General features: G+C 45.8%; 1 protein-coding gene across 1 annotated transcript; it reads right to left on the bottom strand.

Moving 5' to 3' along the window:
• Positions 1-1,554: 1,554 nt before the first annotated feature.
• BATF (basic leucine zipper ATF-like transcription factor) lies at positions 1,555-23,253 on the bottom strand. The gene is made up of 3 exons (XM_081140596.1): positions 22,952-23,253; positions 20,583-20,687; positions 1,555-2,134 (listed from the first exon to the last, which is right to left on the bottom strand). The coding sequence occupies exons 1-3, from the start codon at positions 23,012-23,014 to the stop codon at positions 1,925-1,927; spliced, it is 378 nt and encodes a 125-aa protein (XP_080996722.1). The 5' UTR covers positions 23,015-23,253; the 3' UTR covers positions 1,555-1,924.
• Between the last annotated feature and the right edge of the window lie 1,599 nt (positions 23,254-24,852).

Here is a 24,852-nt window from a genome sequence, read left to right as displayed (position 1 = left end):
TTGCTCTGCGTATTAACAGGGAAAGAGCTACCTAGAGCATTAGCTACCAAAAACCAGGCCCTGGAGGAAACTGATGGGCGAGATCCTGCTTGCCACAGCCCCTTATCACATACCCGAGTCTGCACTGAGTTCAGAGATTGGGAGAACAACCCCATTTACCAAGTTTTGTTGGGAGACCAAAGGTTAAAATGCCAGGTTCTGCACTGGAAGCAATGCTGATACTTGGAGAGGTCTTCTGGGCTGTCTCCAATAGGTGCTGGGCCCAGTTCCCCCACACTGGACATCCATGGGCATCAGCTTCAGGGATGAGGGCCCAACGGTGGCAATGCACCCTCAGAGGTCCTTGAGTTGGACTCTTCCCATCGACAGGCCACAAGGAGGTCATGTGAGGATGCCACTTTTCCAGGCCTCTGCAGAGTTCAGTAATCACACTGGCCCAATACTGGCACAATTCCATGGGGCAGGGGAGTCTTGGGCAGGAGAGGTCCAGAGCTGAGACCTTGCCTCAAACCAACCAGAACTGTTGACCTGCAGGTTGAGGAGGAACAGGCCTGCTCCTAGGGAAACAGACCTGCTCCCCTTTTTTTCCTGCGGTCACCACATCCCCAGATGGCTGTCAGCAGGGAGGCCAGGGGCAGTGGCCCTCCTTTTGAAGAACCAAGGGATGAGACTGAGGGTAGCTGCCGAAGGGGCTGAATCGGACCTCCCGCTGCAATCGCTGTCGTTTGCATCCTCAGCTAGCTCAGCAGGGCTGTGTGGGTGCCCCTCCATTGCTCTCTGGGTATGGCTATAGCATGCAGGCCAGCTGGCATTTGGCCTGGGGAATCTCTGAGGAGCAGGTGGACACTGGAGTGGGGGGACCAGAGCACACTGGTTTTAGGCTTGGCCAACATTGTGAATTTGCAACAACCCTGTGTTACCTGAGCCACTGCCGCCCTCAAACTGTGCTCAAAACGGCAGCCTGCGGAGCCTCGTGGAGGGAGACAGGCAAAGGTGTGTGCTCTATGACAGCTCCCGAGGGAGGTGGCATCTTCAGCTGGACATGTAGGCCCATTGGCAGGAACGTGCCCACATCTCTAAGCCTCACGTTGCCTCATGTGCCCCATGAGGGCATGGGGAAAGCACTGCCTTATGTGTGAGGGCTGCCCTCGTGTTACTAGAATGCCTGGCACAGGGCCTGGCACGCTGAGTCGCCCAGGGCTGGCTGGATGCATGGAGCTGAGTAAGTGTCGTTGTGGGACTGGGACATGGGAGCAGTGACCTGAATGACCATTGCACTGAATGGCATCTCACACTGGCCCTCCCTGTCCAGAGAATGACCCTCTGACAATCTAGAAAGTACAAGGCAATGAGGAATGGAAGAGAGGTCATGGTGAGGTGATTTGGGAGGAAAATCATGAAGATACCTAGAGGGAGGACTGAAGAGCCCTTGAAAACCCCAGTTTCCCAAGTAGATTAACACACAATGGAAAAGAAGAGATATTAGTGGAGTCTCCAGAGCTTTAAGGGCCCTTAAGGCCAAGGAAAAAAAAGACCCCAGCCTTACACAGTTTAAGGTTTCAAGGGAAACTGCCTTGCCAGAGTTTCTTTTAAGACATTTATTTAGAAAAATAATGATTCCCTGCCCTCCACCCTCTGTGCTCTGGGTCTTGGGCATTGTACTTACACAACTCTGGGTCAGGCCTCCCACCCCCATGGGGTCCTGCACACACCCACGGGCTGCCACCTTCCTGGGAGGCCCTCACCCACTTCCTGCGTCAGTCCTGTGTTCGGTCCTGCAAGGCCTCTGTCTCCACATCGCCAGGTGGAGAGGGTTCTGAGGGGTGAGGGCAGCCTGGCCACAGTCTGTGTGCCCTCCCGAGGCCTGTGGAGCAGCCGCGGACTGGGGTGTTGTGGCTCTGCTCTCCCCCATCTCTGGAAAAGCTCAGGGCTGGAAGCGCGGGGAGCTGACGTGGGCCTGGTGGAAGGCGTGGGTGCTGTACACCACCTCGGGGGGCGAGGGCACACTGGTGGTCAGCACTGAGCACAGGGGCTCATGGCTGCTGAGCACCGACGTGAAGTACTTCATCTCCTCTGTGAGCTGCTTGATCTCCTTGCGCAGAGCGGCGTTCTGTTTCTCCAGGTCTTCACTCTCCTGTGAGGGGAGGGACCAGCATTGGAGATTAATGGCAGGGCAAACCCCACGATCTGAGGGTGGGGTGGTAGCAGGAGGAGCCAGATTAGATTTACAGGCCCATCCAAGGAGCAGGGCTCGGTGAATTTGCACATGTATGTGCACACGTGCATAGATGTTTGCAGTGCTGCATGGGTGCATCTGTATAAGCATGTGTCTATACACGTGTGTATTCATAGATATTAGGTTGAACCACATGAAATTGCTGATATTTGTCTGTTTTGACCTGTCAGAGTGTCAGTTTCATATGGTTCCAACCAGTAGAGGTGTGTGTGTGAATGCACGTGTGAATTTGTGTGTGCATGTATGTACATGGGTCTCTGTGAGTCTGTATATGGGTTGAGTGGCAAGTGTATGTCAAAGGAAACTGGCTGGCAGGCCTTAGCCTAAAAAAATGGAAAAGAGTTTATGAAAACATCTTCTACTGATTTCACTCTATTCCACTCTATGTCATTCCATGTGTTTTCCAAGAGGTCCCAGTGTTTGTATTTAGTCTTACAAATGGAATCCATGGTGAATTACCTGTGTCGCCCAGGGTCTAGAACACCTAGGGTCTCAATAAATATTAAATGGTCAATATCCACCACAGTGTTTGATTCCACTATGTTCCTTCCACTCACCCAAGAGCCTGTTATACAACATTCTGGGTGTGTCCCAAGCACCTGTGGGTTTTCTTCCAGGAACATCTTTCCCCTGTTGCTTAGGAAAACCATCAGATACATGCTGACCAGGAAAACTCAGGGTAAAGAGTGCTGATTACTGATCATGTCATTCATTAATTAATCAATAATGACACTCTGGAATTAGCATTTACTGGAAAAACAATCCCACCTTCAGAAAACCCAGGGCAATTTAATTTCCAATGTGTTTTTTAAGGTTCACGTGCCTTGACTCAGTGAAACAGATCTTTTCCACTAATCACTGGTGCCCACAGAGGAAGGGAAAATGGCCCCGAAGATGCAAATAAATTACATTTCAGTTCAAAAAGCAACCTAATATTTGGAGTCCAGGCCTTATTGTGCTGTTCTGTGTGATTTAGGTCAGCATTTTTCAAACTTGCCATGTCATTGGAATTAATTCAAGGGCTTGTTAAAAATAGAGTTTCAGGTGCTTCCTGAAATCTAGAGATTTAAACTCAGTGGGTTTGGGATTTAAGGTGAATTCTTGGAATCTGAATTTTTAAAAAAGATATTATTTTTTTTTAGTTTATTGATGAGAGAGAGAAAAACATCGATTTGTTGCTCCACTCATTTATGCAATCATTGGTTGATTCTTGTATGTGCTCTGACCAGGGACCAAACCCAAAAACTTGGCTTGGCGTATCTGGAGATTTTGCTCCAACTAACTGAGCTACCTGGCCAGGGCTGGGAATCTGAATTTTAAACAAGTGCCTTAGGTTATTCTGCTGATCAGACATGTCTGAAAACATGAGTTAAATATGATATTAAATTTGTTTTAATTATTCAAGCACTTATTAAGTACCTGCACATAGTACATATGAACCCAAATATTTGATTGACTGGCTGATGATATCAACTGCTGGACTAGAAATTGACTTGAAATTATGATGGGAAGTGAGCAGATGGCAGATAACTTGACATTGAAAGTTTGCCTTGATCCACTAGGAGCATGAGCTGCAGGCTAACGGAGCGAGCTAGTTACATTGCCAAGTGCCCTAACCCTGAATCCTGGAAAATGGCAGAGGAGTGTGTGGCAGTGCCCTTACCCATGGAGCCAGCTCCCACCCGTTTATAAAGGGCAGATGTGATCATGCACAGCCTCAGCCTGGCATTTCCGGCCTGTGGCTCTGAGCTAGCAAATGTGCCTAGGTAAGTACAAAGGAAACCCCCATCTCTAAAATGGGGTGGGGGTGGGTGGGGCACCGAGAGTCAGAGCCACTGGCTGCGTCCTGGGCAAGGTGCGGCTGCATGACCATTTTAGACGTTTCCGGGCACATCCCATAGGGAGGGCATCCCCTCCTTACCGAAAGGTAAGCTACAACAACACTTCGACCGGGAGGGGTAGGGGGTGTTGGTGAGACGGGAACTGGGGGCCTGGAGTGCTGGTCCCTTCCCATAGGCCTGTTGCTCGCCCCCTCTGAGAGTTTCCACTGGTGACAACATTTACTGTAAATTCTGTGCTCCGAAGAGCCTGGGCAAACCCCAGGCAGAAGGGAGGGGCAGGGTAGGCGGGCACAGGGGCCAACGGCTCTGACCTTCTCCCCGCCTCGAGGCAGGCCGGGCTTTCGGGAAGTGGGGCGGGTTCCTCTGAGCTCCGGCTGAGCGGGCTCGGCTGAGCCCCCCTAGCTTTCTCCTCTCCCGCTGCCCCCACTGGCTTGCAGGCCCCAGAGCTCCAGGAGGGGTTCACAACCACTGCCGCCTCTAACCAGAAAACCGCCACCTAAGAGCAAACTTGCCTTTACCTTGGGGAGCAAGACGGCTTCCTGCTGGGGCCCCAGAGAAAGCAGCGCTGCCAGCCGGGGCCATGCAGCCAGCCAGGCGCCCTGGTGGGAGGAAGTGGCTGACCCGGGGCTTCCTCCCTCCGCCCCCCCCCCCCCCCCAGTGCTCGGTCCACTCGGCCCTCCCTGGGGCAGTCAGGCCCTGGAAAGGGCTCACCCGGGCCGGCTGGCAAACATGGTCAGGGAGCAGCTGTTTACACAGAGCTGCAATGATCGCATTCCCAACAGGGGCTGGAAACCTAGAACTTGGTGAGGGGAAAGAGGAAAGGAATATTTGGGACGAAAATTTCCGCTTCTAACATGCATGTGTTCTGCTGCAGTGGGGGAGGGGCCTGCACTTGTCCTTCCACATAACCTGCTTTCTACTGTTCGGAATTCATTTAGGTCCTTTGGGCTCCTCACAATAACCCTCTGAGATGGATGTGGAAGGCCTGCTATTATCATCAGCCCCACTTTACAGGAGAGGTCAACTGAGACCCTGGGGAAAACCTACTCTGCCCCCCCCCCTGCAAATGACTGGGCTGGTGGCAGCAGCTGCTGAGAAAAGGGGCTATAGGACTGACCTCAAGACACCTAAGAGGTCCAGGAACTTTGAATGAGTGATTGTACCAAATTCCCATATAACCACGTAGGAGCAGAGCAGGGCTTGGCTCTGGGCTTCCCCCCCAGCTCAGCCCTGGGCACTGTCTAGCACACCCAACCGATTCTCCTGAGAGAGTGGTAACTTAATTGGCTAAAAGTCTATAGTGTTACTAAGAAGTCCTTGGCTATCCTATAGTCACCCAAAAAAAGACTGGGTCTCAGTTTGGGTGATCTTTAAATACAGCAGAGTACAAGATCCCTGAGTTGGTCATACTTCCAATCACAGAGCTGGGCATCTCCCTCCTGCCCTGAGTTGGGAGGGAATCTCCTGTCCAGCTACTCTGCTAGAGGGCTAACTCACCCCAGGCTAGACTTTTCTCCAGATGCTAAGTGAGGCTCAAAGTACGCGGAAACGGTGGGCTTCATCAGTGGTAACTGGGGTCAGGGGTCCTGGGTCTGATCCTGGTCAGGTGACCCTTTCTGAGCCCATTGACTCACTTTGAACCAGGAAGACTGGACCAAAACAATGACTCAATCTTGGCCACACATTGGGATCACGAGGATGCCCTGGGGCACTTGAACAATACTGATGCTTGCTTCTGATTTAATCAGTCTAGGATGCAGCCTGGGCATTGGGTTGTAAAGGGCTCCCCCAGGGATTCTAATGTGCACTGAAAGTCGAAAACCACAGGATTAGAAGATCTCCAAGCCTTCAACTCTTGAATATTTCAGATTCCAAATTGACTACCTGAGTGTATTGGCAAACTAGAGCCTCTAACCCTCACTTGTTGAGATTGTGTGTGTGTGTGTGTGTGTGTGTGTGTGTTGGAGACAGAGGGATGCAATTTGACTTAATAACTAACATTTATTGAATGCTACCATGTGCCAATCACTCTTTTAAGTACCTTACAGTTATTATATTTAAGCTTTGCAACACCTAATGTAGTAAATAATATTATTATGCGCATTTTTGCAGAAGAGGAAAATCTGAGGTACAGAGAAGTTAAGTAATTTGTTCAAGGTCACACAGCTTGTAAGTTGTAGCACCAGTATTTGAATTGAGGCAGTCTGGCTTCAGAGGGTGTCCACCATCCTCTCTTGACTTTGAAGTCTGTTTAAATCTTATGATATTTGATAATTACCTCTTGTGAGGCCTCAGCTCGGTTTGCTTTCTAATTTAATCTTGCCCTTTTCCCTACCTCAGGCAAATCCAGATGCTAATGCTCACAGTTCACCCTCACCTGTGGGGCTACTTGAGGCCACTCCTATCATGAACCACAAGCAGCTCGGGGGTGGCTGAGGAAGCTTCGTGGGGGTGTGGGAACATTCTGGGGAATTCCCTCCTGGAGGGGCCAAGGAGAGGGTCGCTCAAAGCGCTCTTGAATGAGGGGGACTCCCCAGGCAGGTCCCTAACCCACAGGGAAGCCAGCTGGAACCCAGGCCAAGGACAGGTTCTTGCCCAAGGCCCTGGAGGGGACTCTCCAGGGGTTGTGAGCAGGGCTTGGTTCTCCTTCCCGCAGCTCTGGTTTAGTGCCTTGACCTTCTCCTTGAATATTATAATCACAGTTTCCAGAAAGGTGAAAACAGTCCCTGTGTGTTTCTTCATCAACAGAACATGTAGTCACTTATTGGTAGGGTGACATTTTGGCTCTCAACCCCACTTAAATATGAGAGTAGTGTGTGAAGCTTATATCCCTCACCCCCAGTTATATGTTCTATCTCCATCAGTTACCAGCCCCGCTCCACCAAATGCTCACATAGGGCAGAGCCCGCCATCCCTGAAGTCTGCAGACTGAGAGACAGGACACTGCCCAAGCCATGGTGGCATCTATGCCTATGACTCCCACTAGTCTGGGGAAACCGCCCAATGCCTGTTCCTTACCCGAGGAGGAAAGGAAAAGCATCGCAAAACCACAGGCCTTTGCACTGAATAATGTATATGTCTAATTCTGAGAAATCTTCACTTTCATGCCTTAAAGCTAGAGCTCTAGGACCACTGGCACCCTCATTGTCACTTGATGCATAGCCATGCCAGCCATCCCTCAGGACCCTATCTGGAGTCCAGTCAACTATTCACCGGCTTTCAGGGCTATGAGTTCATTGACCTCCTATGTGAGAAACACTACAGGGGTGGGCAAAAGCACGCTTACAGTTGTGAGTACACGAAGCACAGAGTTTATTCTTGTATTATTATTTATCAATTGATGTATTACTTATTTGTATTACAACTATAAACCTACTTTTGCCCACCCCAGTAGAGGCTCACCCACTCAGCATGTACCCCAAACTCCTTCCCCTTACTTTCCTCTAGAGAGACTGGGGAAAGAATTCTTCACTCAGCTGCTCCAAACCGTGCGACAGATCCTGACCAATGAGATATAAGCAGAAGTACCTTGGGGGTAGGAGGGGTAGAGAATTCTCCCAACTAAAAACGCAAAGCCTCACCAGGACAAAGGCTGCCCTCCCTCAGCACCAGGACAGATTGATGCCTGGGGTCCAGCAGCCAGCTGGAGCCTTGAGGATGAAAGTCACATACTGTGATGGCTGTGCAGAGACAGAGAAGGAGCATGGAGCTTTGATGACATCCTCACACTAGCCCTAGTCTGTCCACTTCTGAATAGCGTGTTATGTGAGAAAAATAAACCATGACTTCTCGGTGACTCTGTTTGACAGTTTTCTGTTATTTGTAACTGACTGCAATCCTGACTGATACCTGAAGTTAGAAAGGTTATCACTAGGAAGCCTAGTTCTGAAAGACAAACAACTGATCATTGGCGTCAACACAAAAGTTTGAATTTTGTTTGTTTATGTTAAGTTGCTAGGGCTCCGAGACTGAGTGTTGGGTATATGCCCATATAATTACCCCACAGTCACTCCTCACATTTTACCACATGCTCCTGACAAGGTGCAAATGTCGCTGCTCCCCAATTCTCAACCCTGGCTGCATAAGGCCATTACCTGAAGAGCTTTTAGAAACCTTAATTCATGAACTTAACCCTGGAAAGATTTTAATTTCATTGTTCTGAAGTGGGTCTCAGGTGTCAATATTTTAAAAAAATACTTCCCAGGTGAGCTAAGTGAGCAACTAGTTTGAGAATCATGTCCATAGCTGATTTGTCTTAAAAATAAATAGAAGAGCCCAGCCGGGTGTGGCTCAGCAGTTGAGCATTGACCTAGGATCCAGGCGATCGGGGTTTGATTCCAGGTCAGGGCACATGCCCGGGTTGCGGGCTTGATCAATGACTCTCTCATCACTGATGTTTCCATCTCTCTCTCTCCCTGGCCTTTTCTCTCTCTGAAATCAATAAAGACATATTTAAAAAAATAAAATAAATTAAAAAATAATATAAGAATATAAATAATATATACAAGGTTTCATTTTATTACATTTATTTTATTATATATGTATATATTTAATATTTCTTCTTTAGTAAATGTATTTTATTTTATAACAGATAGTATAACTAATATAAATATAATATAAAGAACTTTAAAAAAGTGAAAGAACATTTCTAAGTAAAAAAGAAATTTCTAAATAGTAAGGCAAAGTGCCTTACTATTACTGTTACATTATATTTGGTGAAAACAATTTCACATAGTCCAGAATAGTTCATTTTTAAGATGGAAAGACAAGAGCTGGGGCATCTATTCGAGTCTCATTCACTGTAACGTTATCAAACGAGTTCTGAATTACTGGGCTCCGGGAGGACAGGGACTCTCCTTGTCTTCACTGCTTTGTCCTCAGTGACTAGGACAGTGCCTGGCAACTTGGACTCTACAGTCATTGACCAAAATCTGAGACCTGCAAATGAAGAGTCTACGAAGGAAATTTGTGATGTCCATGCTTCCTAGGAGTGTTTAACCAACTTTTTAAGTACTTTAATACCTTCTACTTTGTAATTCAGGATAGTTACAAATGAGAGTAAGAGAATCATTAAAAAAAAAAAAAAAGTCCAGGTCAGATCCCTGCTTAGCAACATTTTTGTTCCCCAAACTGACGCAACGGGGTGGAAGTAGCAGAATTACACAACGTTAAGAACCCTGCAGGTAATCGCCCTAGCTCGGACTTGACCTTCCCCATCCAGACCCAATGAAGGAGACTTGACCAGCTGCAGTGAAAAGCCAAGCGACAGGTACTGTTCTTAAAGTTTTATAAACAACTGGAAAGAAGGCCATGTGTTTTTATATATGAAGACACATCTGATATCTTCACCTGATTGATTTATAAGAAAATGCCAGGCTCTCTACATTAAATAAATGAGTAAATACAAGCTTTTCCCATATGCAAAACAAACATAAAATAACAGTATTACTTTGTTTTTGTATTTATTCTCTCATTTAACTCTTAAACAGCCCAGTGAGGTGCTATTGCTTCCTATTTTGTAGATCAGATTTATGTTCAGATACCTTCCCCAGGCAGGATTTGAAGCAGTTTTGTTGACCGCCTCCCCCCTCCCCGATCAGGCTCCTGTTTCCCACAGCACAACTGCCTCGTTCCTGAGCTCCCCCCGCCTCCCTCAGCCTGTCCCCAGCCCCAAAGCACCTGTCTGACCCTTGACTGCCTAGGCTCAGGTTGGCCTCAAGGCTCTTCTGAGAGCACCTCTCCCCCATCTCCCAAGTCGCCTTCTCTTTGACTCCTATTTGACCTCAGGTGTCAGGGTCTCAGAGAGGCCTTCCCTGATCCCTGTCCCCATCCCCCTCCTAGTCACTTTCACCATTAACGACACCCTGATTTTCTTCAAAGCACTCTTCACTTCGTGTGATTCACGTGTTCATTTATTTGTCTATTTTCCAGTCTGACTTCCAACCGAATGTATGGTCCGTGAAATCGGGGACTGTCTGTCTTGTCACTGCTGTATTCTCAGTGCCTGGAACAAACTGCACCTGGCACATAGGAGACCATCACGTACTCGCACAGCAGAATAAATCGTTTCTGTTGACATTAGCACTAGTACTGGGAATAGGGCCTTTGCTTTTATAATTTTCTGGACCGCCCCACCCCTATAGCAATAAGGCATGTTCTTGTGCCAGCTGAGTACCCAGAAAATATTTTAGTTGCAGGGTCCCCAGGTTCAGGAGATTGCATTTTAGCGCTAGGGCTCTAGTCCCTCCACTTGGCCTAGACGTTTATCACTTACCCTTGAATTTTCTGAAGAGCTCCAGCTCACCCTTCTTGGTTCCTCTAAATCTAGATGAGCAGATGTTGACTGAGACAGTCCCAGTTTGTACCTATTGTCCTGGCATAATTTTCACTAGTGCCCCTTTTCACTCTCAAAAGTGCTTCCGTTTGTAGGGTAAGTGATAAGACCCCCCTATCAAAACCTGATCCCCAAATTCTAGGTCAATGACATCTTCTCTGTTCTTACCCGTTATCTCCTCCAGAGCCCACTGAGCTCTCTAGTTGACCATTTTCTTATGGTTTTAAATAAAAAATATACAGTATAACTACATTGAAGATATTTTTTAAAAATTATACACGACCGTGATCCTAGTCTTCTAACACAACTGTTTTCATTTATACCTGTTGCCATCTGGTCCTTTTCAACAAACATAAAAACACCTATTTTTAATAAACTCTCAATCATAGTACAGACACAAATCTGTATTTTCCTTTCTATCATAATTTTGTCCTAATCACCATAAATTATTATTTTTAATGGCTATATCATCAAATGGATGATCCACAATTTACTTAAAATGGTTTTCTAATGTTGGGCATTTTGGTTGCTATCAAAATGTTGCTGTTATAAATCATGCTGCAGTGGACACCTTGACGCATACTAGTATTTGATAGTTTGTTCAATTGTTTCCTAGATAAATTCCTAGGAGTGAGGTTACTGTGGCTCAGGCCACAGGCAGGCTCCCAGTTCATGGTATTACTGAAAAAGGGGTACTGAGATGTACGACATCACCACATCAGTTTCACTACAACCTCATTGGCATTTAGGTGTTATAATTTTAAATAATTTATTTGGCCAACTAGCTTTTTGGAAGTTTCTTAATTTCATATTAATGTTACAAGTTATCGATTGCTAAGGAGGAAGAACTTCCTAGTGTCTGTTTAGCACAGCATTCTCAACCAGGGGCAATTTTGCCCCTCAGGGGACATTTGGTGGGGTTTGGAAATATTTTTGATTGTCACAACTGGGGCTAAGGGGGTGCTACTAGCATTTAGTGGGTAGATTTTACATTTTACAATGCACAGAACCTCCCCACACACAAACACCAAAAACCTATCTGACTCAAAATGTCAATAGTGCCAAGGTTGAGAAACCCTTCGTGTGTATCATTTTCACAATCAGAATAGAAAATAGGGTTATTTTCATTTCGGTAGGGAAAAGGTTACATAAGCTTTATGTTCATAGCCTCTGCCCACTAATCTATTGGAGTCTTGATGTTTTTCTTAAAAAGGATGTTCTTTCTATGGCATAAACATTAAATTTGCATTTATTTGATTTGATGCAAATATTTCCCCCAGTACGTCATTGTCCTTTTCATTTTGGGTTACAACTTAGGCCTTTTAAAATAAAGGAACGTTTAAACTTCAGTCCCTCTCAGTCTTGGACTCTCCCTTTCTGGTCTCTCGCTGTACGCTTGGGTTCTGCTATGGAAGAGCCTCTAGGTCGTTCAGATGAACTGGTTAATTGCTTACTCCTTGGTTTACTCTTTGCAAAAGAACACGTCAAAGCAACATCATCTGCAGGGCAAAGTCCTGTTTAGCAATACGGCACAAAGTAAAAGCTAGTGGTGGGGCCCTGGCAGGGTAGCTTAGTTGATTAGAGCGACATGCCCGTATGCCAGGGCTGTGGGTTCCATCCCCAGTCAGGGCACATACAGAAGCAACCAATGAATGCATAAATAAATGGAATAATGAAGGAATCTCTCTCTCATCAATACATAATAATAAATAGATTTTTTAAAAAGCTAATGCTAGGAAGGCAAGAGGTTTGGGTTCTTGGTTGTCCTTGAGGAAGACATCAGTGTTCTCACCGGTAACACAGGCAGGTTGGTCTAATGCACCTCTGAATTTCCTTTTGATTCTGTGATTCTATAAACAAGGCAGTATGACTGTCATTATTGTTACTCCCTCTGCAAGCTACCAAGTGGACCCATAACGGGACTCTCTACCGATATCCCACAGTCTGAAGGGGACTGTGTCTGTGGACCTGGTCTCGCTTCCTAGGAAGCCGGGGGCCAGACCGAGTCCTACAGAGAAGACTAAGAAAATCCCCAAGCTGCGTGGGCACAGGCTCTTCGGTAAGGTTCTCCCATTCTTTTCAAGAGAAAGAAGTGTGGGTGCTGCTGAGGACAGCTTCACAAAGCCAGTACCTCGTGTCCTGGGACCTGCAATCCCATTCGGATAGAAGCTCTTTATAATGTTAAGATTGGCATGGGGTTGGCGTCCTTTCAAATACGCCTCCCAAATTTAACCACGCTGACTGGTTATCAGTGGGACAAGCAATTAGGGGTGGTGAATTGCCTTGACACTTCTTTCCTTCCCAAATGAAAATAGTCTAATTTTTTTATTCTAGTTAAAGATGATATGCATTCATCATAATAAAAAAAATTACAGTAAAGTACTACGAGTAAAGTAAGTTACTCAAAACTCAACCGCACAGAAATAAGCACTCTTAGCATTTTGGAGAACGTCCTTCCAGACATCTCTTTATGCATGCAAACATGACCCAAACCCACAAATTTTACATTAACGGGACTCTGCTCTGCATACTCTCTGTAACTTACTTTTTTCACTCAGTCTATGTCATTGACATCTGTCTTTGATAAATACAATCTTCATCGTCACTTTTAGTGCCAGCATAAATTATAGTGTATGAATGTCATAATATGTTTAATCCCCTATTGTTGGGCATCTGTCCGATTTTAGACTATTGATAAAGTGTTTACTGTTCACAGATTACAATGAACTGAGCATTTCCATGCAACATTTTCCCATCAAACTCTTGTAAGTGAAACTGCTGCTCCAAAGGGTAGTCACACATAAGATGTTAATGTTTATCATTGCACAGCTTTCTTTAAAAATGGTTTCAGTGGAGATATCGACATATTGCATAGAGACATCTTTCCTTTTTTGACCAGGCCTAATGAGGGGGAAGGAAAGTATAAATTTTGGAGAGCATTGCTTAAAAAAACAAAAAATAAATTCAGGAAGAGATTCAAGGAAGATATAGGCTGTGGAAGATGACTACATCTTCACGAGAGGCTGAAGAGAGAGGCAGAATAGCTTTGTGGATTTTAAAGTCAGGCAGACCCAGTTACAAGCTCTGTGAACTTGGACAAGTTACTTAACCTAATATAGGGCTTGCAGAGTAAGGTTTTGTACAGATTAAATGAGGTACAACAGGTAGAGCACGTAACACACAGTGCCTGGTGCACAGCCATTTGTTCAATTAGTATGTTTTCAATAAGAAGTTCATAACAATGGAAGCCAAGAGAAATGTCTCTTTTCCACAGATGGTTCACTGATTTTACACTGAACTTTTCTAGGGCAGAACTAGTCAGAACATTGCTTCTTTGTGGTTTTGGTTATTGTTGCTTTGTTTTTACTTATAACTTTTCTATGCCAATAGACCTTATGGAATGCTTTCCAAGAGAGAGCAAAAGAGCTCTGTGCGTGGAAAAAGACTGTAAGCAGACTTGTCCTTCAGTCCTCCCCAAAAGACCAAGATCAATAGTGTCATCCTAAGGGGGCCCAGGAGGTTAACATCTTTGCCTAGCTGCTTTTTCTCCAATACTCAGTTTTCCTCCAATTGTAAACACCTTATTTCTCATAGCATCAGTTTAAAGCTTTATTTCATGCATAAGTTCCACTCATGATGTCTGCTATATATAGCATTAAAATGATGTCTTGGAACCTGTAAACCTTTCTTTCTTTCTTTTTGATGTTTTAAAAGATTTTTAAATTCATTTTTAGAAAGAGAAGAAGGGAGAGGGAGAGGGAGAGGGAGAGGGAGAGGGAGAGGGAGAGGGAGAGGGAGAGGGAGAGGGAGAGGGAGAGGGAGAGGGAGAGGGAGAGGGAGAGGGAGAGGGAGAGGGAGAGGGAGAGGGAGAGGGAGAGGGAGAGGGAGAGGGAGAGGGAGAGGGAGAGAGACAAACATGGGTTTCGGCTGCCCCCTGCACTCCCCTCACCAGGGACTGAGCCTGCAACCTGGGCATGTGCCCTGACCAGGAATTGAACCCGGCAACCTTTTGGTGCACAGGACAAAGGTGCACAGGACGATATCCAACCAACTGAACCACACTGGCCGGGGCAAACTTTCTCTTTTACTAAACTAGCGTGAGAGTCCTTCAGGAGCCAGCCCCAGGCAAGGGCCTGTCCCACCTCATCCAAGGGAGAACCCAAAGCCCCAGCTTTCGGATTTGGCCCTGTTACTCTACCTTGCTTCCAATTCCACCCTCGAGGCCGGATCTGACTTGCCAACAGCACAGCTACTGGCTGCCCGCCATCTCCTCTAGTTTTAGCCTCGTCATGAACAAAGCTTCTCCATTGATCTCAGCTTTCCCACCGACCTGGGACAGTCTCAGAATCCTTCCTGCTGCAGAGAGCCGCGACAATTACCCAGGATGTCCACACAAATGAAACCCATTTGCCATCCCTTATAGGGCCTGTCTAGTCTGTAGACCCCAGGATTCCCCATTACGAATCCTGACAGTTGGTTCTCCCAAACGACTGGGAGATTTACGGAGGATTATAAGGGATACAACGTCACAGTGGAAGACTATTCAATGCTCGAAATCGATTAGAAAAGAAATCATCCTAAGGCATATGTCATAATGACCAGTGTTGAAAACTTCAACATCTATAGTATAAAAATGAAAACAGGTGATAAAAACATCCAAACTATGTAAAAAAGGTAAAAAATGCAAAGCATTTCTCTCCTGCTTTAGACTTTCCATCCTACTTTTCAGAAATAAATACCATTAACAGTTTTTTGGGAGACCTATTTGAAAAATGTTAAATGTACACATATATGCACAGATAAATTTTTGTTTTTATTAGAAACCCACATGGAAGCAAACTACGTACCATATTCACACCTTTTTCACTGAAGAGTATAGATGTTTGATAATCTTTTCCGATTAGCACATTCAGATGTAACTTGTTCTTTTAACAAATCCATGGTATTCCGCGGAACGAGCAAATTATAGTTTAACTAGTCCTTCACTGATGGGTATTCAGCTCGTTCCCAGTTTTTGCTATGACTAAAAACGCAGCAATGATTATCTTGACATGTATATAACTGTGTAATCTGCGGCATGTTTGTAAACAGGCTCCTATATGTAAAATCGCCAGGCCGCAGGGTGTGCCCTTGTGAATCGGGTGGACACGGAGCTGAACTGACCGAGACCCCTACTAGCAAGTGTGGTGGTACCTGCGTCTCCACTGCCTTGGGAACACCGTGTATTAGCAGCATTTTCATCTTTGCCAGTCTGGCAGGAGCCTTTCATATCACTTTACTCGTCACTCTACTAACTATTATGAAAAGGAGCATCTTTTCCATGTTTATTTGCCATTCATTTCTCTCTTTCTGTAAAATGCCTATTCATAATCACCACTCACTTTTTCTGTGAGTTGTTAATCATTTTCTTGTTCATAAGAGCTCTCATATATTAAGTAAATATGCCCTTTTTTGGTCATATGTGTTGCAGATGTTTTCCCCAGCCTGCTATTTGCCTTTAATCTTGAACATTGGATAGAAATGTTCAATTTTTATGTTTAAAGGCAATTTATAACAATCTTTCCCTTTATGGTTTCAAGGTTTTTTATTTTATATGGAAAAGACTCCATCCCAAGATAAATTTTTTAATGCTCATTTCCCCAAATTTCTTTAGTTTTCTTTCTTTCTTATTTTTACATTTAATCTGTGTGTGTGTTGTATAAGAAATAAAGTTAGCTCCTCCCCTCCCCCCAAATGTCTAGCCAGTTGTCCCAATTCTATTGATTGAATAGCTGCTTTTGCTCATTGGTCTGAAGTGCCATCCTAGTCACTTTGCATTTGAACTTGTGTGAACTTGTGTTCAAATGCAAAATTGACATAAGTGCTTGGGTCTTAAATCTGAGTTTGTTTGGGGTCTATTTCTGTATTCTATTCTATCCAATAGTCTGTCCTTTTCATATTGTTTTTATTTCTATATTTGTAATTCCCTTTAATGTTTTATTCAGGTAATCTTCTCTAATTGCCCCACTTTAGAATTTTTCTGGAAATTCCCACATGGTTATTTTTCACTGTGAACTTAGAACAGCTAATCTAGTTCTCTCCAAAATCCCAGAAAGTCCTATTGGGTTTTTATTGGGATCACATTAAATTAAATTTTAGATTAATTTAACAAAATTGCTGTGCTTATATAAGGTATATCTTCCCATTTATTTTGAGTATTTTTAAGTCACTTAGAATAATTTTACAGATTTTAAAAATTAAACCCTGCACATTTTTTGTTAAATTTATTCCTTCCTTCCATGTGCTGTTGCTGGTATTATAATTGGAATCTTGTCTCCAATTAAATTTTCTAATTGGCTATGGTTTGCATATAGGAAAGTTATTACTTTTTTTGTTAACTTTGAAAGCTGACTGGATTCTTGTATTATTTTTAATAGTTTTTTTGGCTGATTATCTTGGGTCCACTTATTAGCTACGGATATCTTTTGAAAATGAACTGGTCAAGCCCGGCCGGGCGTGGCTCAGCGGCTGAGCGTTGACCTGGGATCCAGGCGATCGGGGTTCGATTCCCGGTCAGGGCACATGCCCGGGTTGCGGGCTCAATCAATGACTCTCTCATCATTGATGTTTCTCTCTCTCTCTCCTTCTCCTTTCCTCTCTCTGAAATCACTAAAGATATTTTTTTTAAAAAAGAAAATGAACTGGTCAAGATGTGCCTTTCTCTTTCTCAGTCAATGTCTTTACTAAACCTAATGAACCCTACAGTTGTCCGTGGGAGAAGAGGAACTGAGTGTGATGGGTGCTGTGTGAGACACCCAAAAAAAGAGAATAAAAACAGAATGTGGACTCTGTTGATATTATGAGAAGCACTTAATCCAGTTTACATGAAGGACAGTCAATGCTGGGATGTTGTAACATTTTTATGAGATCAAACACAATTGTGGAAAGAGGGTCTTTCCCTACTCTGTTATTTGAAAAGCAATTAATGTACAGTGTTTTGGTATAAACCACTTATAGAATAGGTATGGAAAATGTTAAATAGGAAGTATCCCTCAATTTCACTGGAGAAACAAGGTAATTCTTTTGGTATTTTTAAGATAGTAGTGGTAATGTGGAAATCGAGAAGATGATGTTACCCAGCACATATGAGCCTAGCACACTAATACAAACATGGTCCTTATATGATGCTGTACTCACAGTAGCTTCTAAACCCTAGTCTTTAAAGTACTGGCAGATGAGCTCTATGACTAGGTCAGAGGGCCCGAGAATGATTCCAGAGCCTCAGCATGTGGAGCCAAGCACGAAAGGAGCCGAGGGCAAACCAAATACTCAACCCTAAGAATGTTGGTGATAAACCAGCAAGCTTTCTGCCTGAATCATAAACATAATTAAGAGGCTAATACATGGAAAAGATGGGTGATTACCATCTGAGAGGAAATAAACATAGAGACCACAGAGAAACCCTCCGATGGTGGCAGATTTATATGTTGCTGCCAAAAGCTTCTGCCTGAAGTCAAAAAACATCAGTTGCATTGGCTGTAATCTCAGGCTTGCTGTGTAATCTCTGATGTGACCTACTCATTGGGCAAAAAGTGAAGATGAACTCCGTGGTGCTCAAAAGAAAGGAGCGGGGAGGAGTTTGTGTTTAGGTGTGAGGAAGGTGGGAACATTCTAGAAACTGAAGCTGGGGGTGGAGGTGTTAACGTGTACATGACTGGGAGCTCCATGGACTCCAAGCCCCAGAGATTGTCTCAATCTAGTCATGACAAATATAATCAGAAGGGCTAAATCTTTTGATTCTAACTCTTGTTTTATGGAGAGAGAAGCTGAGTCAGAGTTGAAAAACTTGCCAAAAGAAAGAAACATACATATCACCCTCACTAACATGTCCCCAAGGGGCTGATGAAGACAGTGGGTTGAATGTCAGTGGTGCAGCTGAAGATGGGAAAACTCCTTCATTCCTGCTAAGTGACCAGGCATAAGTTGGGGACCACTTCAGGGTTGGGGAGTGTTGTAGAGGAGTCTGAAGCATCAATGTCTGAATGTTCCAGCCTTGAAGAAATCTTTCAGCCCTGAAAGTCTGTGATATATAGATATAACAGATGTTATTATTATAAGAAGCAAAATAAATCACCATAACTAAACATATAAATGTATGTAAATATATAGTTATGATGATTTATTTTGCTTTTTATAATAATAACCATTATTAATATTACTCTTATTATACTTAAATTTTTGAATATTTGTTATATGCTAGGCACTGCGTTGAACTATTTATATGCACTATCTGTATAAGGTAGTTGCTGTCACTTCTCATTGTATAGATCCGGAAACCGACTCTGAGGGAGGTGAGGAATGTCCCTTGGGTTTGTCACACAGATCGCAAGCAGTGGAGCTAGGATTCAAACTCTGTCCTTTTGACTGCGGAGCTATACTTAGTTTCCACATTTAAAAAAATTACAAACTTATAAAGCTTAGAGCAGTTTTCCAGTCTCAGGACATTGTCTCCTTGCACAAAAAGGAAGGTTTTAGCCTTTCTAATTTTTATTTCTTTGTTTGTTGGCTCATTCTAAAGAATATTGAATTAGAATCAGACTCTGATAGAGATAAAGTGAGTGATCATAGACTTTCAAGCTTCAAGTAGAAAAACTGGAGTGTTATGATGCCCTAAGCCATAATGAAATCATGGACAACATGTAAGTAACAGGATCACTAACAACTTAACATTAAGACTGCTGATCACAGTTATCAAAGAGAAGAACAGACTTGCTGTCCATTCATTCTTTTGTTGTTGTTGTTCAACTCAACAAATATTTATGAACTTAAAACTATGCTAGTATGCAATGGAAGATATGCTGATTTCATTTCAAATAAAACACTAGCATCCAATCAGAGATGCTGGTGCAGTCTGCTCTCTGCTTCCTTACAAAGCTTAACAAACCATCTTTTTTCTAAAACTACATCTTACTTTTACATTTTTTTAAAATTTATTTTTCAGTTACAGTGGACAAACAATATTATATTTGATTCAGGTGTACAGCATAGTGATTAGAAATTTATATCCCTTATCAACTGATCACCCCAATCAAGTCTAGCACCCATCTGACACCAAACACAGAAACATCTTACTTTCCTTGATAAGATGAAAACAATTATTCTAACTGGCTGATTTCTGTGCTAATCTTTCAAATAAACACAAGCATGTTCATTTTTGGGTAAAATTGCCCTTTTTTACCATTGAAATGAATTACTAGGATGCTGGACGTTTGGGAATGGTTCAGGAGGAAGGACAGAAAAGCAGAGCTGCTGGAGAAACTGATGAGGGGCGGAAGGGGAAGGAGCCAGTGAGGTAAGAGTTGGTTGAACAGAAGCAAATTAAGGGGCAGAGTGAAGAGAGGCCAGGCGTTAAGTGTGGGAGCAAGGAGGGCTCATAGCGGGTAGAGCACACAGCCAGAATTCAGAAACGCCAGCTGGGGCTCGGGCTGCTGGTGGAACTGCAGCTCAGCACGGCTCAGGGCCCCTGCTCGACCAGGGGTCAGGCCTTCTCTAGAAAGCCTGAGACTAAGGCAACTCAGCCAGGATGGTGACATGCCGGGTAAGGGCACTTGAAACCACAACTTCCACAGACCCCTTGGGGTATCAGTAAAGAGAGATATTTTAAAATAAAACCTCAGTGCTGTTCAGAAAAGAGGAGTAATGTGCAGCATCCTGGGGACCTCCTTGCCCCAAATGCAGGGCCCAGGGTGGCTGCCCAGCTGGCCTCCCAGGGACTATATGGGATCCTAGCAATGCAGAATATTGGGCTCCCCCAAAGCCAGTCACAACTTCTAAATTCCTCCCGGAGACAGTCCTGCTTTCTGCTCTCTAGGCTCACGAGGGATGGAGTTTCGCTGGCTACTCCGTGGCTGAGCAGGTGATTCTGCCTTTCATTCAGCCTGTGGGCTTCCCACGCCCCACTCATTTCCCCCTCATTTCCCCTCAGGGGTCAGGAAGATGGGCTCCTTGCTCTTTCAGCCTCCGGGCTCATTCCTGCCAGAATCTTCTCAATATCCTCAAAGGAGAGCCTGGTCTCCCACCTCGCCCCGCAGCCCTCACCCCCACCCACCCTCTGAGCTGTGCTCTCAGCATCCACCGTGGTTGGGAGCAAAGCCAAAGGCCCAAGAGGGTGGAGAAAGGTCCGAACACTCACCAAGTGCAGGGTGTCTGCTTTCTGCGTCTGCCTCTGCCTGCTCTTCTGGGCAGCAATGCGATTTTTCTCCCTCCTCTGAACTTTCCTCACGTCGTCAGATGAGTCCTGGGAAGCAGAGACCGTGAGCATTAGGCACATCTGCTCCTCTCTTTGGAGCTAGAGCAGGCCCTCGTGCTGTTTGGTGTCCATCCGTCCATCCTTCCATTCCTTCATCTTTTCATTTGCCTGTCCACCCCCTATTTACCAGAAGGCTGACTCCAAAACGGAACTCTTTCCCACACCCTGTTACACTCCCTTAGGTCTCTATAACTTTTTTGGCCAAAAGTTACAGGAAGAGGGCGAAGACCTTGAGGCCTCAATAGAGCTATATTGGGAAGGAAATGGTCAAGGCGATGAAGTGTGTTTTATCACTCCTTCTTTTGGGGGCTGTTCCACCCTTACTTTCTCACTCTTTGACCTAGAACCTTCTTGCTATTTTTTTCAAAAATTTTGAGCACTTACTATGTGCCAGCTTCTGTACAAGTGCCCTTTCAGAGGCACTCTTATTTATTTCCCCAATTCTGTAAAGTTGATGTTATTATCTCCATCTTATATGTGAGGAAACTGAGGCTCAAAGAGCTTGCCCATATGCTCCCAGTAATTGGGGAGTTACATCTTCCAATGCCAAGTCTGATGCTTTCTGAGACCCACCCCCAGCCTCACTGGCTTGTACCCCGTGTGCCTTCTGCTGCATTCCTGGGCTGAAGCCCCTCCCAGATCTGTCTCTTCTTTCCCCGCATTCCCTTCATTATGCTCAGTGACCTTGACATTCCCCATGACCCTGAGCTCAACGCCTAGAACAAACTAGAGTCAAGACTGGCTTTAATGGTGAAGATTACCTGGCTGTGGCAGGTAGTGAATGGGTACTTAGGAGGACAAGGGACCTTGGGTGTTCTCTAAGTATATTTCACAGATGAGCTTGTCCTCTGCTTGGGCAGAGAGGTTAGCTCCAGCTTCCCCCTAGAGACTGCAGGATAAATGCACGAGTCTGAGTGAAACCCTTCTGCACCTCCCCACAGGCTGGAGGTGCACAGTTCCTAGGGCAAAACTCTGTGCTCACCAGGCATTTGTCTCACTAATTTGCCCAACACTTCCAGCCATTGCAGTAGGAGGGCATTGGGTTAGATAGGAAGGAAATGCTCTTCCTCTAAGGGGGATGGGGACCACGTTACCATGGAAGCCATGAGTAATTTCCTTCCTAAGAAGCCTACAGACTTCCAGGCAATCTGAGCCACCCTGATACCATCTTGAGCAGAGGACTGGATTGTTTGCCCTCTAGGGGTCTCCACTGGGACTTCTCCCAACCTGCTCCTCTTCTGTTAATTTATGACCGATGTTATATCACATGTTTATATACATGTTTGGCAGCCGCACTTTGAAAGCCCTCTTTGGATATCTATGCTAAGAAAAGAATGGAAGAAATTTTAATCCACCGATGTACTGGAAGAGAAAGAAGCCTTCCTATAGAGATGGATGTCAAGAAATGTGGGAAAGGGAATGCCCCACCAACTGCGAGGCAGGCAGGTGCCCCATTTTTTGGCAACTCCCAAGCTGAAAACTTTGGACTTTGAAGTTGCAATCTAGACTCCAAATGCTCCCAGAATCTCTACCCCAGTCTCTCTGGTTTTCCCCAGAGCTGAGCTGAGCTGAGCTGCTAGCAAATGTCTCCAAGTCTCCAAATTGACCTCCCAGCTGATTTCCTTCCCTGGTCCAGAAGCCACAGGGGGAAGAGGTGTAGGTGGCAGCCAGCATCCCTCTCCGCTGGCTGTGCTAGGACCAGGGGCAGTGCCCCAGCGGACGAGACAGAGCCCTCTGTGCTGCCATCTGTGCTGCCCGGGTTCTTCTCCCTTCTAACTGCTTTTTCTTTCATCCCTTTACTTCCCCGGCCCCCTTCCCTCTGGCCCTGGTGGCCGGCTCCTGGGACGCCACATCTCGGGGCTCCGGGCCGTGGTGCACGCCCGCAGCCCCCTCCGAGGCTCCTCCTCTGCGTTCCCACTGCCTTGGAGAAACCTAGAGCCTTGCCTCCGAGAGACCAGAGCCTTTGATGTTCTCCTCGCCTTGGCTTCCTCGAAAGCCTCGCAGGTGGGAATCCAGGCGAGGCGGAGGCCAGGGCAGCGCGGGGGCCGCAGAGGAAAGGGGGCTCCGGCGGGATGGGGGGAGGACGGGGGTCCCTGCCAGCAGGCTCAGCTGGATTGCAAATACCAAGTCTCACGTCGAACTGAGCGCTGGCGCCCCCAGGCACCCCTCTCTGCTCCCTGGGCAGGACGGGAGCCTGCCCCTCTTGCGCCCCAGGACAGCCGGGAGGGACGCGGAGGGAAGGGGGACTCTACCTGCTTGCCAGGGGGAGGAGAGCGGCTGAAGCTCGAGTCGCTGCTGTCGGAGCTGTGCGGCATGGCTGCAGGCTTCCGGGCTCTCCACGCAGCCCCAGGTGCCTCTGGGCTCTCTTGTCACCAGCTGCCTTCCCTTCCTGACTGTTCCCAGGCCACCAGGCCGCCAGCCCACCCCCTCGGCAGGTCCCTCCTCTGCGCGCCCTGCAGCCACCTCTGACCCCTGCGTTCTCCTCACTCTGGGGTGCAGAGGCTCTGCTCCCCACAGGGACATGTCGCTAGCTTTGGGGCTCTCACGCTCTCTCTCTCTCTTGTGGTTTCTGGTAACTCACGCTGGAAGTCACATGGGCGGAAACTTGAGTTAGAAGTTAATTTAAGATAAAATACATATCTGGGAAAAGACCCACAGAATTATGTGAAAGAAAGAAAAAAATACACAAAACCCCAAATACCTTCCGACAGTTTGAAGAGGCAGCACAGCTCTCATCAATTGATGAAGATAAAAGAGAAAAACAGCCCAGGGAGGGAAAAACCCCAGCCCGAATTAGCAAGTCCGGCTACTGTCAACATGAGCAGAAAGGAGAGGAGAGCAGGGAAGGAGTTTCCATTGTCACCCGACTCGGTTTTTAAACCAAAATAAACCAGTGAGACTGGGATTTCTTTCTGGGTTTTGCCTCAAAGCAGCTGCCCACCCGTCCTCTCTGCCCTTGCAGTCAGCCGGCCTTGGGGTGGGCTGGGGATGGAAAGGCCCCCGGACACGGTTCCTTCCTGACTATCATACAGAAGAGGCTGTGGCCCACCTGAAGCCACTGGGGAGGCCCTCGAACTGATGCCCTAAAGGTTTACTCAGCCCCTGTGCCTCTTGGCAGGGTGCTCTCTTTAGAGAAAAGGTGCCTCTCAGGTTGAGGGTCTTTCAAGAGCTCAAGGTTGGCTTTGAAACTTAATGAGTCAAGAAGTCACCAGGTCAGAGCCCAGAATGCAGACACAGTAAAAAAAACCAAAAACATATAATGAAATGAGCACTGTACTCAGAGTCAAATCAACCATGATTAGAAATCTGGCTTGACCACTTAGTAGATCTGTGGGTCAGTGGGTTGCTGTTTCTACAGTGTGATCATGAAGGTCCTACTGAAAGGGGTCATCTGACTAGAGACCCAAAGGAAGAAAGGGAGTGAATGGTGGGGGTGTCTAGCGAAAGAACATTCCACCAAGAACCTGAAATGAGCCTGGCCGGTCGTGGCTCAGCAGTTGGGAATCTGCTGGTCAGGGCACATGCCCAGGTTGCGGGTTCGATCCCCAGTTGGGGGCGTGCAGGAGGCAACCAATCAATGACTCTCTCATTGATGTTTCTGTCTCTCTCTCTCCCTCTCCCTTCCTCTCTCTGAACTCAACAAAGGTATATTAAAAAAAAAAAAGAGAATGTGAAATGGGAGCATGTTTGTTGAGTTAGAGGAACAACAGGGAGGCCAGATAGGTGGAGCAGAGAGGCAGTGAATGGCAGGAGATGAAGTCGGCGAGGTATCATGGAGGGCTTTGGAGGCCACTGGAAAGATTTGGCTTTTGTTCTGAGAGAAATGGGGACCCCTGGAGGACCCCCCTCCCACTTCTACTCTGTGAGGCTCTACCTCAGCCACTATTTCCTTCAGAGCACCCATCAAATTTAATAATTATTTTACTAGTTTATTTACCTAATGTTTGTTTTTTTTAATTTCCCTCATTAAATGTGAACTCCATTTACGAATTTCATCCGGCAAATGTTTATTGAGCACTTACCATGTATTGGGTGATATTCTAAGTACTGGGAATACAGTTAGTAGTTGACTTTTTCTCAGAACGAGATGGTGAATCAGTTTAGCTTTTGCTGCCTAACAACCCACAAGAAATTTCAACGGCTTAAAACAACA

This window comes from Miniopterus schreibersii (genome assembly GCF_964146895.1).
Source record: "Miniopterus schreibersii genome assembly, chromosome: 1".
In the NCBI taxonomy this organism is placed as follows: domain Eukaryota; kingdom Metazoa; phylum Chordata; class Mammalia; order Chiroptera; family Miniopteridae; genus Miniopterus; species Miniopterus schreibersii.
This window is presented reverse-complemented; position numbering and strand designations above follow the sequence as displayed.